This window comes from Nycticebus coucang, chromosome 2 (genome assembly GCF_027406575.1).
Source record: "Nycticebus coucang isolate mNycCou1 chromosome 2, mNycCou1.pri, whole genome shotgun sequence".
In the NCBI taxonomy this organism is placed as follows: Eukaryota; Metazoa; Chordata; class Mammalia; order Primates; family Lorisidae; genus Nycticebus; species Nycticebus coucang.
Window position 1 is genome coordinate 11,693,602 of NC_069781.1, and position 14,681 is coordinate 11,708,282.

At 38.5% G+C, this 14,681-nt stretch overlaps 1 protein-coding gene across 1 annotated transcript in view; it reads left to right on the top strand.

The window, feature by feature from the left end:
* MAPKAP1 (MAPK associated protein 1) overlaps window positions 1-14,681 on the top strand; it is a 284,441-nt gene that overhangs the window by 152,174 nt on the left and 117,586 nt on the right. Inside the window, 1 exon segment of the mRNA XM_053562435.1 lies at window positions 4,545-4,721. Within this exon segment, the coding sequence (XP_053418410.1) occupies window positions 4,545-4,721 (177 nt within the window).

A 14,681-nucleotide genomic window follows, 5' to 3' on the forward strand; every position in this document is an offset into this window, starting at 1 on the left:
CCACATACACCACAGCTGGTGGGTTCGAATCCAGCCCGGGCCTGCCAAACAACAATAAAAACTACAACCAAAAAATAGCCGGGCGTTGTGGCAGGTGCCTGTAGTCCCAGCTACTTGGGAGTCTGAGGCAAGAGAATCACGTTAGCCCAAGAGTTTGAGATATTGTGAGCTGTGACACCACAGCTCTTTACTGAGGGTGACAGCTTCAGACTCTGTCTCAAAAAAAAAAAGAAAAAGAAAAGAAATTAAAAGATGAAAAGCAAAAACAAAGACAAATCTTTCAAGCAACAATAAGGCCTGGAGAATAATGCCATTGAAGCAACTTATAAAGTAGCTTTGGGGGAGGGGGGAGGGAAATCATTTAGTGATGCAGAAATTGTGAAAGAATTCATTATCAAAGTGATAGGATGCTTAGACCCTGATAACATTTCAAAGTACAAACAACTGCCTTTTTCAAAGAGAACCATAATTGATCAACAGCATCAATTAACCTTCAGTATGCTAGAACTAGTACACTGTTCTAGTGTACTAATAACATATTTTTTAATCGCTTTGGACAAATCAACTGATAGTAATGACTCAACACAGATATTTATACTTCAGGTCGCAACAGAAGATTTTCTTTGGTAGGAAAGAAAACTTTGGGCAGTTGTGAACAGAACAGAGGGAATAGATAGCTTTAACAACTTTCAAGATAAATGGCATGAAGTTGGACTGAATTTGGTAAATTCAGTGAGTATATGTATGGACGATGCACCTCCCATGACAGGAAAACAGAAATATTTATTGTACAGATAAAAAAGTACTAATAGATCCAGATGCTGTTATTTCTTTCTTTTTTTTAATTCATATATACATAGATCATGAATACATTTATGCCTTTGTGTGATTCAATGTGTTGATTATTTGTACAAATTGGAGTGCTTACATTCTACTAATTAACATAGCTTTCACCTCATTTACTTAATCACAGTGTTAAGACATTTGTGTTCAATACTTGATAGATTTGACTTGTACCCTTGCAATATGCTTCATAGCTGAGGTCCCGCCATTAACCCTCTCACCTCCTCCCTTCCCATCCTGCAACTCCTCTACTAGGTGTATATCCAAAAAACCAAAAGTCAATTTGCAACAAAGCTGTATGCACCAGATTGTTCAGTGCAGCTCAATTCATAATTGCCAAGTCTTGGAAGAAGCCCAAGTGCCCATCGACCCATGAGTGGATCAATAAATTGTGATATATGTATACATGGAATACTATGCAGCATTAAAAAAGATAGAGACTTTACCTCTTTTATGTTTACATGGATGGAAGTGAAAAATATTCTTCTTAGTAAAGTATCTCAGGAATGGAAAAAAATATCCAATATACTCAATACTACTATAAACCCAATTTATAATTGCTCACACTTCTGTATGAGAGATGAATCACAACTGTTTCTTTTCATTGTATCTTGCATCAGCAAAATCTCTGTGGCGAAGCTACTATTTTAAGTGGTACTTTGCAGCAAGTTGTAAGTATTGTTAACTATATTCCTGCAAATGCAACACTGGAGGCATTGTCAGTTTGGTAATATACTAAAATTGAACATGAGGTATTCAGTGTGGATTTGCTTTGTCTTTCTAAAACGCATTGGCTTATCACAGGCACAGGTATTAGCCAAAATTTTATCTCTGCAAGAATAGAAAGTTAAATTTTATGAAGAACAGAATTAGCAATGTGAACTATTGAAAGAAGATTTTTATGGGAATGCAGCATTTGTGTGTGTTACCATGTCCAATCAAAATGACTTGAATATTTCTATGCAAGGTAGAAAGTCTGTATATGTTATGTGACAAAAAAAATCCAAGTGTTCCAAAAAAATTATCTTTTTTCAGAACATTTCTTTGAAAAGAAATTTCAAATGTACCTTTTCCCCAGTTAGCAAAGGATGATATATGCAAATCATTTGAAGAATACATAGATGTTATAGACTTCTTAATTGGAGAATACAATGAAACCTTCACTAACTTTAAGAATCACGATGACATCACACTAAATCTCAGCCTCACCTAGTTGGTGTTACTATGACATCTAAAGAACTACAGATGGAATTGATTGCGCTTGCAGTAGTTGACATTTTGAAGTCATCATTTGATGCTAGGAAAGATCCAATTGAAATATGGGGAAATGTAGTAGAATACCCACACCTTCACAACATGTCCAAAAAATGCTTTCTTGCTTTTCAACCATATACTCTGCAAATCTCCATTCTCCAACCTAACCCAAGTCAAGATGCACTTAAGGTCACAAATGACTGATACCCACCTAAAGGATCAACGGAAACTGCAGGCCTCCGTGCTGCAGCCAAACATCCAAATGCTTTCCAACAAAAAGCAGACACCAGGGTGGCGCCTGTGGCTCAAGGAGTAGGGCGCCGGTCCCATATGCCGGAGGTGGTGGGTTCAAACCTAGCCCTGGCCAAAAAAACAAACAAACAAAAAAAAAGCAGACACCACACAGTCATTAACAGGTTGTTGACTGTAAGATAAACAAGTAGTTCTCATTTTTTTGAAACTATTAAGTACATAGTAGATAGGTTTTTATGAAGTAATGTACATTTTTAAGTCTATCTAATTGAGGTTTCTTGAATGTGGCCTTGTTTGGTTACAGCTAAATTAATGCAGCCTTCCACCATGAAGAGATTCCTCACCCTTGCTCTATACCAGGACATTTTCTTCATCTAAAGTGCTTTGTTCTGCTTCTACAGTTGTTTTGTGTTTATAGTACCCTGTTGGAAAGATCTATACATTCCCCATACCATACAGAGATGAATTTTAAATATCTTACCAGCACTGAAAATACCTGAAATTTATAGTGACAAACATAGCCAGATTACTTTCTTGTTATCCAACTATTTAGCAAATTTACAGTTTCCATTAATTTTAATCTGTCCTTATTACCTGTTGTATATAATAAATACCTTAGTCATGACAGACTCACTGAGTATAGATCACCTGAAGTAGGCTCTCTCTCAATAAGCAGAGTTGCAGCTAAAGACTTGTGAATTAATTGGGAAAATTGCAAATCAGATAGTCAGTGAAATAATTCATTGTCACATCCAATCAATAAACTTTGTAAATCAACTCATTTAATTCAAAAAATGATCTATATAGATCAAGCAACCAATTAAACAGTTAGCGTACACTTTGCAATTAATTAATTTAAGCATCAATCATGTAATTAAAACTCCAAATTTAAGTGGCAGAATTTAGAATTCTACCTCTTTGTGAACTATGAGGTTCATGCTTCTGAGGCTATCGGGTTGGCAGTTTCACAATTCAGCTTTGGAGGAGGGTATCTTTAGGTGTTTAAGTTGATTGCAGTTTTAAACTGTCTATGTGTTGGTATAGTTTCCCAGTCTCTTTCAAGAGATCAACTTTTTACTATCCCTGAGAGAGGAAGAAGGAGGTGTGTGATGATTCTAAATTGGGCAAGGCTGGAATCTAGGAGTACGGGCTGGACATTTTGGGGATGTAGGAAATGTCCAGAAGTAATCAAGAGGGCCAGGTGTTTTCATCAGGTAAACCGGCTGCTCACTGTAACCTCAAACTCCTGGGATCAAGAGATCCTCTCACCTTGGCCTGCTAAGTAGCTGAGACTACAAGGGTATGCCACAAGCCTAATTTTCCTCCTCCTTTTTTTTTTGTAGAGACAAAGACTTGCTATATTGCTCAGGCTGGTCTCAAACTACTGGCCTTAAGTGATCCTCCCACCTTGGCCTCCCAAAGTATTAGGTTTACAGGAGTAAACCACCGTGCCCAGCCTATAATCTTCCTTTAGGGCTAATACTAAATCTCACCTTTGAGCTAAGGGGTAAAGTTCTGTGTCTTATCTAAAACAGGTGCTCAGGCCAGGTGAGGTAGCTCACACCTGTAATCCTAGCACTCAGGTAAGTAGATCACCTGAGCTCAGGAATTCAAGGCCAGCCTGAGCAAGAGCGAGACTCCATCTCTACTAAAAAAAAATAAATAATAAAAATATCCTGGTGTTGTGGTGGGCACCAGTAATCCCAGCTACTCAGGATGCTGAGGCAAGGGGATCACTTGAGCCCAAGGGTTTGAGGTTGCTGTATTCTGTGATGCCATGGTACTCTACCCAGGGCACAGAGTGAGATGCTGTCTCCAGAAAAAAATAAAAAATAAAATAGGTGCTCAGCAAATGTTAAAAGAATAGAATAGTGGGCGGCGCCTGTAGCTCAAAGGAGTAGGGCGCTGACCCCATATGCCGGAGGTGGCGGGTTCAAGCCCAGCCCTGGCCAAAAAAAAACTGCAAAAAAAAAAAGAATAGAATAATATAAACACTTTCAGATTATTTTCCTTCCCTTTGCACTGCTGAGTTTTCTATCAAATGTAATAGGATTTGGGGGTTCTAACTGAGTCACCGGGGTTGGGATAAAGAACAGCATTCTCCTCCTCTACTAGCTTGCTGTACACCGCACCCTCTAGTCTTCTTGTCTCTTCCTTACCTTGGTATTCACTCATCATTTTGGTTTTCCTTTCAGTGACAATGTCAGTGCCTACTGTCTGCATATTGCTGAAGATGATGGAGAGGTAGACACAGATTTCCCTCCTCTGGATTCCAACGAGCCCATTCATAAGTTTGGCTTCAGTACTTTGGCCCTGGTTGAAAAGTATTCATCTCCTGGTCTGACATCCAAAGAGTCACTCTTTGTTCGAATGTGAGTACTGATTTCATTGTTTATCTCTGTATTTCATCCCTACCTTCCAGCATTTTGGATCTGGTTTTGGTTTTGTTCACCAAATGAATGATAGCTGGCGCAGGGAGAGACCATTTTTAATAGTGGTAACTTCTAGAGCAGTGGTTCTAATTTTAATAGTGGTAACTTCTAGAGCAGCGGTTCTCAACCTGTGGGTCATGACCCACAGGAACTGTATTAAAGGGCCATGGCATTAGGAAGGTTGAGAACCACAGTTCTAGAGAGATGTTGCAGACAACATTTGCATTGTATTTCATGCCTCATGCCTCTCAAAGCAGGCTAAATACAGACTGCTTTGCAGTGGCCATTTGTGTAAGTCAGAACTCTGAGTATCGCATCTGGAGCCAGGGAGACACTGGTACACTTGGAGCCTGTGAAGAAGAACTTCCAGTTTTGCCACCTTCTTTCTCTTCAAGGATTACAAACTAGATGAAAATGTTCATTGTTGCCACTTCTCTTTTGTGACTTAAAATACTTTCCAACTTTGTTCAGATCAAATTTGATTTTAAGCATTTTTAACCTTTCTTATGCCTTTGACAGTCTAGGAAAGCTCATAAATGCCCTTCTTAGAAAAGCATGATTAATTGCATAAATTAAAATTTATAGGAATATGAAAGAATTCTATTATATTTAAAGTTATCATGCTGTTAAACAATCTGTAATATAATAATATGTATGACTTTACTTATCGGTTAAATAACAAGGTCCAGATCTAACAATAACTCCTGACGTCTGTTATTTCAAATGTCGATGAGCATAAAATTGGTATTTGAGAAATCTGCAACAACTGTAACATGCATGGCATTAGCTGAGAGTTCAGTTCATGACAGAGTCACTGGCCCTGCTAGTACTATGGTGATTTGTTGCCTACACTTACAATTCAAGGAAATGCAAAATATCAGAAGTTAGTAAAACTAAAAATGTGATTTTTGTCCATTCCAGTCTACAGAGCTCCTAAGTTTTATCCACACCTCCCAATTGTTAAGGGAAAACCTGCAGCATTCAGGCTTCACTTTGTTTGTTTGTTTGTTTGTTTTATGAATTTATTTTTATCAGGCTTCACTTTGGAACCTGAGCTTTTCTAACCTGAGCCTTAGCAGTCTTTTTCGAGGCCATCTCCTGAGAACAATAGTGATCCCTTTGGCACCCCCTGCTGTTAGTAGCCAGCAAATTCACTATCCAAAGAGGGATTGCTTTAGAGGACTAAATCCCCTGTCTCTTTAAAATATATTGCCTTTGTTTGAGATTTTTACTGAAAATGGGCTTATGTTACATGTGGTATGAGTATTTGGGGTCTTTCTACCCAGGAGCAAAGAAAGTATACCCAAGTGCCTGCAGGCAAGCTGGAGAATGGCCTCTGAAGCTTTCAAAATAGCCCTTTCATCCCTATTGTGAGGACAAGTTTGGTATATGTTACAGCAAATTTTTCCACTTATCCAGAGGCACTAAACAACTACTTTAAAGAACATTCAAAATAATATAAAAGTTATCCATTGATCCCTTCATCCTATTATAACTTTTTACAATTTTGTATAATTATTTCCATGTATTTATGAAAGTTTCACTTATACCATACATGTATTTTGTGTTATTTTTACTTAACATATTGTAAATATTTCAATAGTCATAATTTCTTTTTTTAATAGTCTTAATTCTTAAATCTATATTATGTGCCAGGGATCTAGACAGACACATTCTTACCCTCATGGAGCTTATTATCTAGTGGGGTGACGGTTTTCAAATAAGTCATTAAATTGTGATAAACTTAAAAGACACAAAGGAAGCCTGTCACAGAATATTTAGATTATTTCCTTGTCTGTTTTTAATAACTAATTCTATAATGAGAGTCATTATCTATATTCCTTTTATTTCTGTTGAATAACTTCCTTAGGATCATTTTCTCTAAGTACAATTATTGATCAGAGAGTAGAAACATATTTAGACTCTTTTTATTGACAACCCTTTGAAAGATGTGACAGTTTATAATGCTACCAATAGAATTCATAAAATAATTGTTTTTAGTCTTACTGTGATATTATTAGAAGTTTTTTCTCTACTTTGAAAGATTCCTAAAGATGTATACAGTGGCATTTCAAGTTTTTACTTGAGTATTTATTAATATAATGACTAGAAGAATTTTTTCTACATAATTGTTAGCACATGAATATAGTCTTTTGAAATCAAGCTTTTAAATCAATGATTTCCAATAGGATAGAGGCTGGGCTGGAATAGATAAACTTTTCCAGGAGACGCATCTAAGACTGTGCAGCATCTTGCTATGAATTCTCCCTTCTGGAGAATGGGAGGAGGGGAAGGCAGAGAGTAACAACAATTGCTTTAAACTTAATACTCTCTTTTTCCCTCCTGAATCACTCCCATCCCTGAGCTCTCACTCCCAAACACACACATACCTCAGTCAATCCTTTTTCTATTTTAAAGTTCAAGAGAGTTTATATGACATGTCTGGAGTGTTCCTGAAAACACAAGGTAAAGTGAAAGCTTTATATGGGAGCATTTAGAACAAAAGTGTCAATAAATTTTCTGCCTTTTCTTTTTCTTGGTTGTCTGATGAAACAGTACAGATTACTGACCATTTGCCCTATGCGTATTTTCTTGGTTCAGCAATCTCCCATTCACCTTTCCGGTCTGTATTCTAAGTTAGTAAAGCTTCTGCAAATGCAGGACAGAACAGATTTTCAGGAGTCTCCAGGGATGTGTCTAAAGTTTTAGAGAGGAAAATCCCAGCAAAATAAGTGTTGTCATAACTCCTTCTCTTCATTTCTCTCTTTTCCTCTTTGCATGAGTCTCCTAGTAGAGAAGGGACAGGAAATGGCTGGGAAGACACTTAACTGAAACAAAAGAGAGAAGTAGATCTGAACACAGTGACTCACACCTGTAATCCTAGCACTCTGGGAGGTCGAGGCGTGTGGATTGCTTGAGCTCACAAGTTTGAGACCAGCCTGAGCAAGAGCAAGGCCCCATCTCTTAATTAAAAAAAAAAAAAAAAAGAAAGGAAGGAAGAAAGCTGGGCATTGTGGCAGGCACTTGTAGTCCCAGCTACTTTAGGAGACTGAGGCAAGAGGATCACTTGAGCCCATGAGTTTGAGGTTACTGTGAGCTATGATGCCATGCCACTCTACTAGGGTGACAAAGTGAGACTCTGTCTCAAAAAAAGGGGGAAGTAGGTCTAACAATAAGAAGCAAACCAATATTTACTGAGGGCCAACTATGCATATGTTATCTCACTTAACTTTAAATAGCCCGTTTTTATTATGACCAATTTACAGATGTGGGAACTGAAGCTGAGCAGTATTGTTTTCAGGTCTGGATTTGACCCCATACCTGACTTTAAAGTCTGTGCCCTTTCTAATTCCCTTCTGGGAGGTTTGGGCCAGAGAATCTAGTATTGGTTTAATCAGTAAAATGAATCTTACTGTCTTAGGTTGACCTTCAGCTCCTCCCATAATACAGTAGGTAAGAGCATGGTGGGCCAGATGGTTGAGTGCCAATTGTGACCTTGCCCTTGCTAAGTAAGCTATGTGATCCTGGATGAATTATTAGGTGAGTAAATCTGAAATGTCTGATTTCAAGTCAAAGGTTTAGTTTATTTTATCTGAGACAAGAAGCAATGCAGTTAATCAAATGTACACCTAAACTATTGACACAGTTTTGCCATCTTAACAGTAGCTTGTGTGTGTCAGTGGTAGAGAAACCTGGAGAATGGTAATGAAATAATGACAGATATTTTTCAAGCTTGTTGAGAATTGAATATTTTTCCTTGCAAGAAGTGGTCTATGGGCAGTGCCTGTGAGTAGGGCGCTGGCCCCATATACTGAAGGTAGTGGGTTCAAACCCAGTCCCGGCCAAACCGCTACTCGGAGGTTGAGGCAAGAGAATCACCTAAGCCCAAGAGCTGGAGGTTGCTGTGAGCTGTGACACCATGGCACTCTACCAAGGGTGACAAAGTAAGACTCTGTCCGTTACATAAAAAAAAAAAAAGAAGTGGTCTAAAGCTTGGAAGAAGTGGTAGTCAGACCTTGGTGCAGGGTCTGATGAATAGTGGATGACAGAGTTTCCGAGTTCAGTTTCTGTAGTCCATTTCTATTAACCAATCTCAGCTGCTTAATCACAAGCATCCTCATCATTTCTTGCACTTGGCTGCTATAGACACCCTCTGTAATCGATTGCCCAGGTTTCATGAAGCTGTAATGGGTAATACCAGCACTGGACCACCAAACAGATAACCGCTATCTTTTTTTGATGAATATTCAGTTTTGGACTGTATTTCAACACTTTATCTTTGTCCAACCGTTGTGTGGAATGCTTGCAGTTGTCAAAAAGAACCCATTTTTCATCATACATAACAATACAGTATAGAAATGATTTGCCTTTATGTCATGACAGCAAAGAAAGGCAAGCTTCAAGACAGTTTCTCTTCTGATGCTTGTTTAATTCATGCAAAACCCATCTATCCAGCTTCTTTACCTTGCAGATTTGTTTCAAATGGTCCAATATTGTTGAAATAGTTAACATCAAACCTTGCCATTACTTCACGCGTAGGCTGATTTGGATTTGCTTCCACTGAAGCTTTCAGCTCGTCTTTATCCACCTTGGTCTCAGGTCACCACATGGCCCATTTTCAAGATTAAAGTCACTAGAGCAGAACTTTCCAAACCATTGATGTACTGTACATTCATCAGCCACATGCTTCCCCAAACTTTGTTGGTGTTTTGAGCTGTCTGTGCTGCTTTGTTTCTCACGATGGAATTCATATTTAAAAATAACATGAATTTTTTACTTACCTATGGTTTAACAAAAATTCCCGAAATTTTTTTGAAAGATAATCACAAGCTAAGACTTGTGTTTTGAAAGAACGTGGATGTACCTTCACAATAAAAATAAATAAAAAGTGTCAAAGTGAAATGTGAGAGCTATCAACTGTCAAACTTAGTATTTAAAGAAATTGGACATTTCATACTTAATCACTTTAATATGTTTCTTTTCTGTGGCTCAGTTAAACAGGGATGATAATTATAACTTCTACCTCACAAACTGATTGTAAGAATTGAATGAGTTGATATATGTAAAGCACTTAGGACAGTGCCTGACTATCTGTTAGCTACTATTATTGTTATTATTAATAAAACAACCCCTTGAGAGCAGGACCTGGATTGTCTGTGCCTGTAACGCCCATCCATAACTCCATTACTAGGATAGGTAATGCCTTGGGTATTTCTTGAATGGGTAACTGAATAAATCTCTTCACTGCTTCTATATTTTTCTTCCTCCCTTACTTTCTGTTTTATAGCAGAGGAGGGGCAGAATTTAGGTGGACATTTGTCCAGCTGGCCTGAAAAAGCTTTCACTAAACTGGTCAGAGGTAAACCCTGGGGATCTGTTGGACTTTCAGATTCGTTCTCTTATGAGCAGACATCCTCTAAGACAGTAGCAAGACCATAAACTCCTTGCACACTGGGCAGGCACAATCTTATCTTACTTATCTCTGTATTCTTAGCTTCTGTCACAAGGCTTCAAAGAGACACCTTTGTAGGTGTCGATTGGCTGGCAGGAGGACAAACACTATGTCCCATCTCCCTTTCTGAGCCCTTTCTCTGCCTTTGAGCCTCAGCAGACCATTCTTTCCCTAAGTGAGGCAGCACAGGCTTTTAGGCAAACCTGGGTTCAAGTCTGAGTTTCACTAGTGACTTGCTACATGATTTAGACAACTTTACTCACTTTAAGTCTCAGTTTCTTTATCTGTAAAATGTGTCTAATAATAACTACCTCATGGAATTGTCATGAAAAATTTTCTTTTCTTTTTTTTTTTTTTTTTTTAAGGCAGAGTCTCACTCTGTTGCCCAGGCTAAGGTGCTGTGGCCTCACCCTACCTCACAGCAAGCTCAAATTCCTGGGTTCAAGTAACCCTTCTGCTTCACCCTCCCTAGCCGTGACTATAGGTGCCTGCCCAATGCCCGGCTATTTTTTATTTTTAGTAAAGCCGGAGTCTCACTCTTGCTCAGGCTGTCTCCATCTCCTGAGCTCAAGCAATCCTCCTGCCTCACCTTCCCAGAGTGCTGGGATTATAGGTGTGAGCCACCACATCCAGCCATCAAGAATTTTCTTAAATGTGTGTAGTAGGCAGAACTCCCTTAAGGAAAAAAAATTTTCCTGAACCTTCATTGTTTACCCAAATTGTTTTACTATAGTGCTCCTTGAATACATGCAAAAGTAAAGTTGTAGCATAGCTATAAAGTTCTATAATAGTCTTTTTATAAAGTCTATGTTCTTATACACATTAAATGCAAATAAAACTATAATAAAATACAAATGCAGTGTGATGAAAATATGTCAAATGGTATATAAAACCAGTGTATAGTGCCCCATGATTGTATTAATGTACACAGCTATCATTTAATAATAAAAAAAATACAAATGGGGCGGCGCCTGTGGCTCAGTGAGTAGGGCACCGGCCCCATATACCAAGGGTGGCGGGTTCAAACCCAGCCCCGGCCAAACTGCAACCAAAAAATAGGCGGGCGCCTGTAGTCCCAGCTGCTCGGGAGGCTGAGGCAAGAGAATCACATAAGCCCAAGAGCTGGAGGTTGCTGTGAGCTGTGTGACGCCACGGCACTCTACCGAGGACGGTACAGTGAGACTCTGTCTCTACAAAAAAAAAAAAAAATACAAATGATGTCTTGCTGAAATTAAACATTGCTGGTATTGGGTTTAATGGATATTAAATGTTTTACTTGTCAACTGAGTCTTTTGATTTTCAGAAGAAACAACCTTGAGGGGCACAACTACAACTTGGACTTTACCTAACAAACATAAATATGTAACCTGATCGTCTGTACCCTCAGTTTAAAAAAAGAAGAAACATCTTGATTGCTGTTATTTGTCCTTTTAAACAATTAATATATTTTAACTACCAGCCCATTATTTTAATCAGCCAATTGATTAGTATTGTATCTCCCCCAAATTTTAAATGTTCTTTGCTAGAAAACTCTTCGTTGCATTTGTGCCACCGTACTTTCTGCTAGTATGACCAGTTCATGTCATGCCCTGTACTACCCCCATTTCAAAACTGAAAATCCTGTATCCAGGAGTGCCCCCTGCCATCCCAGGTAAACCAGGATGGTTGGTCACCCTATTTTCTGCTATTGTAGATTGTTCTACACATAGCTGGGCTATCTGCCTGATTGATTCCTGTGCATAGTGTGTGACTTGGTGCTGAAGAGCACAAATTCTGCAGAGATTTTCAAGCCTATTCCATAGAGAACCTGGTGTATATGGAATTCTCTCACCCTTTTCTCTATGCAACAGTTTTGTATGCAGCTTATAGTGATGCCGTTTGACCTTTACCAAGTCTGATGTTAAATAACTCCAGCTATTGGAACATGTGGCCCCCCAAATCTCACCAGCTTATCCTAGGAGTTAGCAAATTTTTTTCTGTAAAGGACCAGATAGTAAATATTTTAGGCTTGCGAGCCATACTGTTTCTCTAACTTTGCAGTATGTAAAGAGAGTACGTAGACAAATGGGCATGGACTAGATTTGTTTATCACCCCCACTCCCTGGTTTATCCCAGTAGGCTTATTTCTTGTTCACATCTGTGTGATGAGGGCCAGGTGGCTCTCCTGAGTATTTTGCCTCTAGGCAATGACTCAGGGCCCCTCAAGCAGGCATCCTCAAACTTTTTAAACAGAGGGACAGTGAACTGGCATTCACTGGAAGTACAGTCCATTGCAGGGCCGGACTATAGTTAAAAAAAAAAAAAAAAACTATGAACAAATTCCTATGCACACTGCACATATCTTATTTTGAAGTAAAAAAACAAAACGGGAACAAATACAATCACACTGCCTCATGGGGCCCGCGGGCCGTAGTTTGAGGACCACTGTACGGGGAACGTTGAAGATTGAGAGTGGCCTGCATCTGTGTCTATCTTATATACACACAGCAACATATATAAATTGTATAGGCTGGGTGCAGTGGCTCATGCCTGTAATCCTAGCACTCTGGGAGGCAGAGGTGGGTGGATTGCTGGAGCTCAGTAGTTCAAGATCAGTCCGAGCAAAAAGCAAGACCCTGTGTTTATACATTTCTAAAAATAGAAAAAAAACTCAGGCTCTTAAGAGGATCACTTGAGCCCAAGAGTTTGAGGTTGCTGTGAGCTATGATGCCACAGCACTCTACCCAGGGTGACAGCTTGAGATTCTGTCTCAAATAATACTAATAATAACAATAATAAATAAATAATATATGGTGATATATATATAGTTTTATTTTTAATTCAATGAAAATCATATGTATAGATGTCCATCTATATATAGTATAAGTTTATAGATATACATATATACGTGTATACATATCTGTGATTTTTATTCGGCTAAAATAAAAATTGTTGTATTTTTTAATTTAATAAATTAAATTTTTTGGAGTAGTATCCATAGCTCACTGCAGCCTCAAACCCCTGGGCTTAAGTGATCCTCCTGCCTCAGCTTCCTGAGTAGCGGAAACTGCAGGCATGCACTACCATATCCTGTTAATTTTTCCATTTTTGGTAAAGGTAAGACCTTACTATGTTGCTCAGGCTGGTCTCAAACATTGGCTTCAAGCTATCCTCCTGCCTCAGCCTTTCAAAGTACTGGGATTATAGGTGTAAGCCACTGGGCTCAGCCTAAAATGAAAAGTTTTTAATTCTGAATTCAACTGATGACTCCTAGAGGTCCTAGAATTTCAGGAAATATTGCTGTGAAGATTATAGATATCCTGTAGGTAGATAGGAAGTGTTCCATGGTTGTTATTCTTGTTATTTCTGTCAGAGTTTTATCAGTCTGAATAATTCACATTAAGGTGTGAATGGGTTTAACCTTCCTTTGTGTTATTTATTACTATATAATTAATGTGTCCATTATAGCAAAAGTAGAAAATAAATTTTTCTTTATATAAAAGAAAGTTTTAAATTTTCCTTTATTATATCATGCAAGTATAATGAATTATTATATTTTATAATAAAATACTTACATTTTAAAAGAGCAACTAATTAACGTAAATGAACCCGTAATTGGAAAAGTGTTCTGTGGAAAGAATGTGAAGTTGAGTGTCTTCTAATATTCCTAAAAAGGCAGGGCTACATCCAGCCTTTCCTTCTGGGGCCCTTGGACCCCAGGAAACCCCTAGAAATAGAGCTGTTCTTTTTTGAGGAAAGGGAATGGATTACTTTAACAATTTGCAAATTAAGGACCTGCTAATGAAAACTGCCTCCTTTATCAAATTTGCAAGTGGATTTCTAAGCTATTCATTGTTCTTGATTGATTTTGGATGTGACTATAAACAGGAGTCCCTAATTTGCTGACTACTTAGCTTCTTTGAGCCTAAGCATGAAGATGTTTGGATGTCAGGGATGTAGGAGGGAAAAAGCAGGAGGTGGGAGAAATGGGAGGCCCCTAAAACCATACGAATAGCTGGATTCCAGATGGTGTTCAACATCTAGAGAAGTGCTCTTGACAGCAGTGACCAAGCCAAGGCTTGCGACTGCTTTAGGCAGTAGGACAGGGGAAATAAGATCTTGAGTGGGTAAGGTGCTTCTCAAGGAGGGTCCTGCCTTTCCCATCTTCTTCTTCTATCCCCCAGCAGAGGGCTAATTCAGTCAGAATTTGTGAAGCTACGTTGAGGTCAAAAATACAGACAAAAGTAACTGTGGTGATGTCATTTCATTATATGTGTTGACATTAAAGTTTAACATTGGAAGAAGGGCTTTAAGGGAAAGAAAGTCAAGGCCATTAAAATGGACAGAATCTCCCTTAATCAGAAGTCAGTAAGAACAATTAAACTGCCCTCGTCTACATGTATTTTTCTTAAAATGTTTACTATGTTAGAGGAACATGGAGGAGGGATAGTTCTAAGACCTCCAGAGCA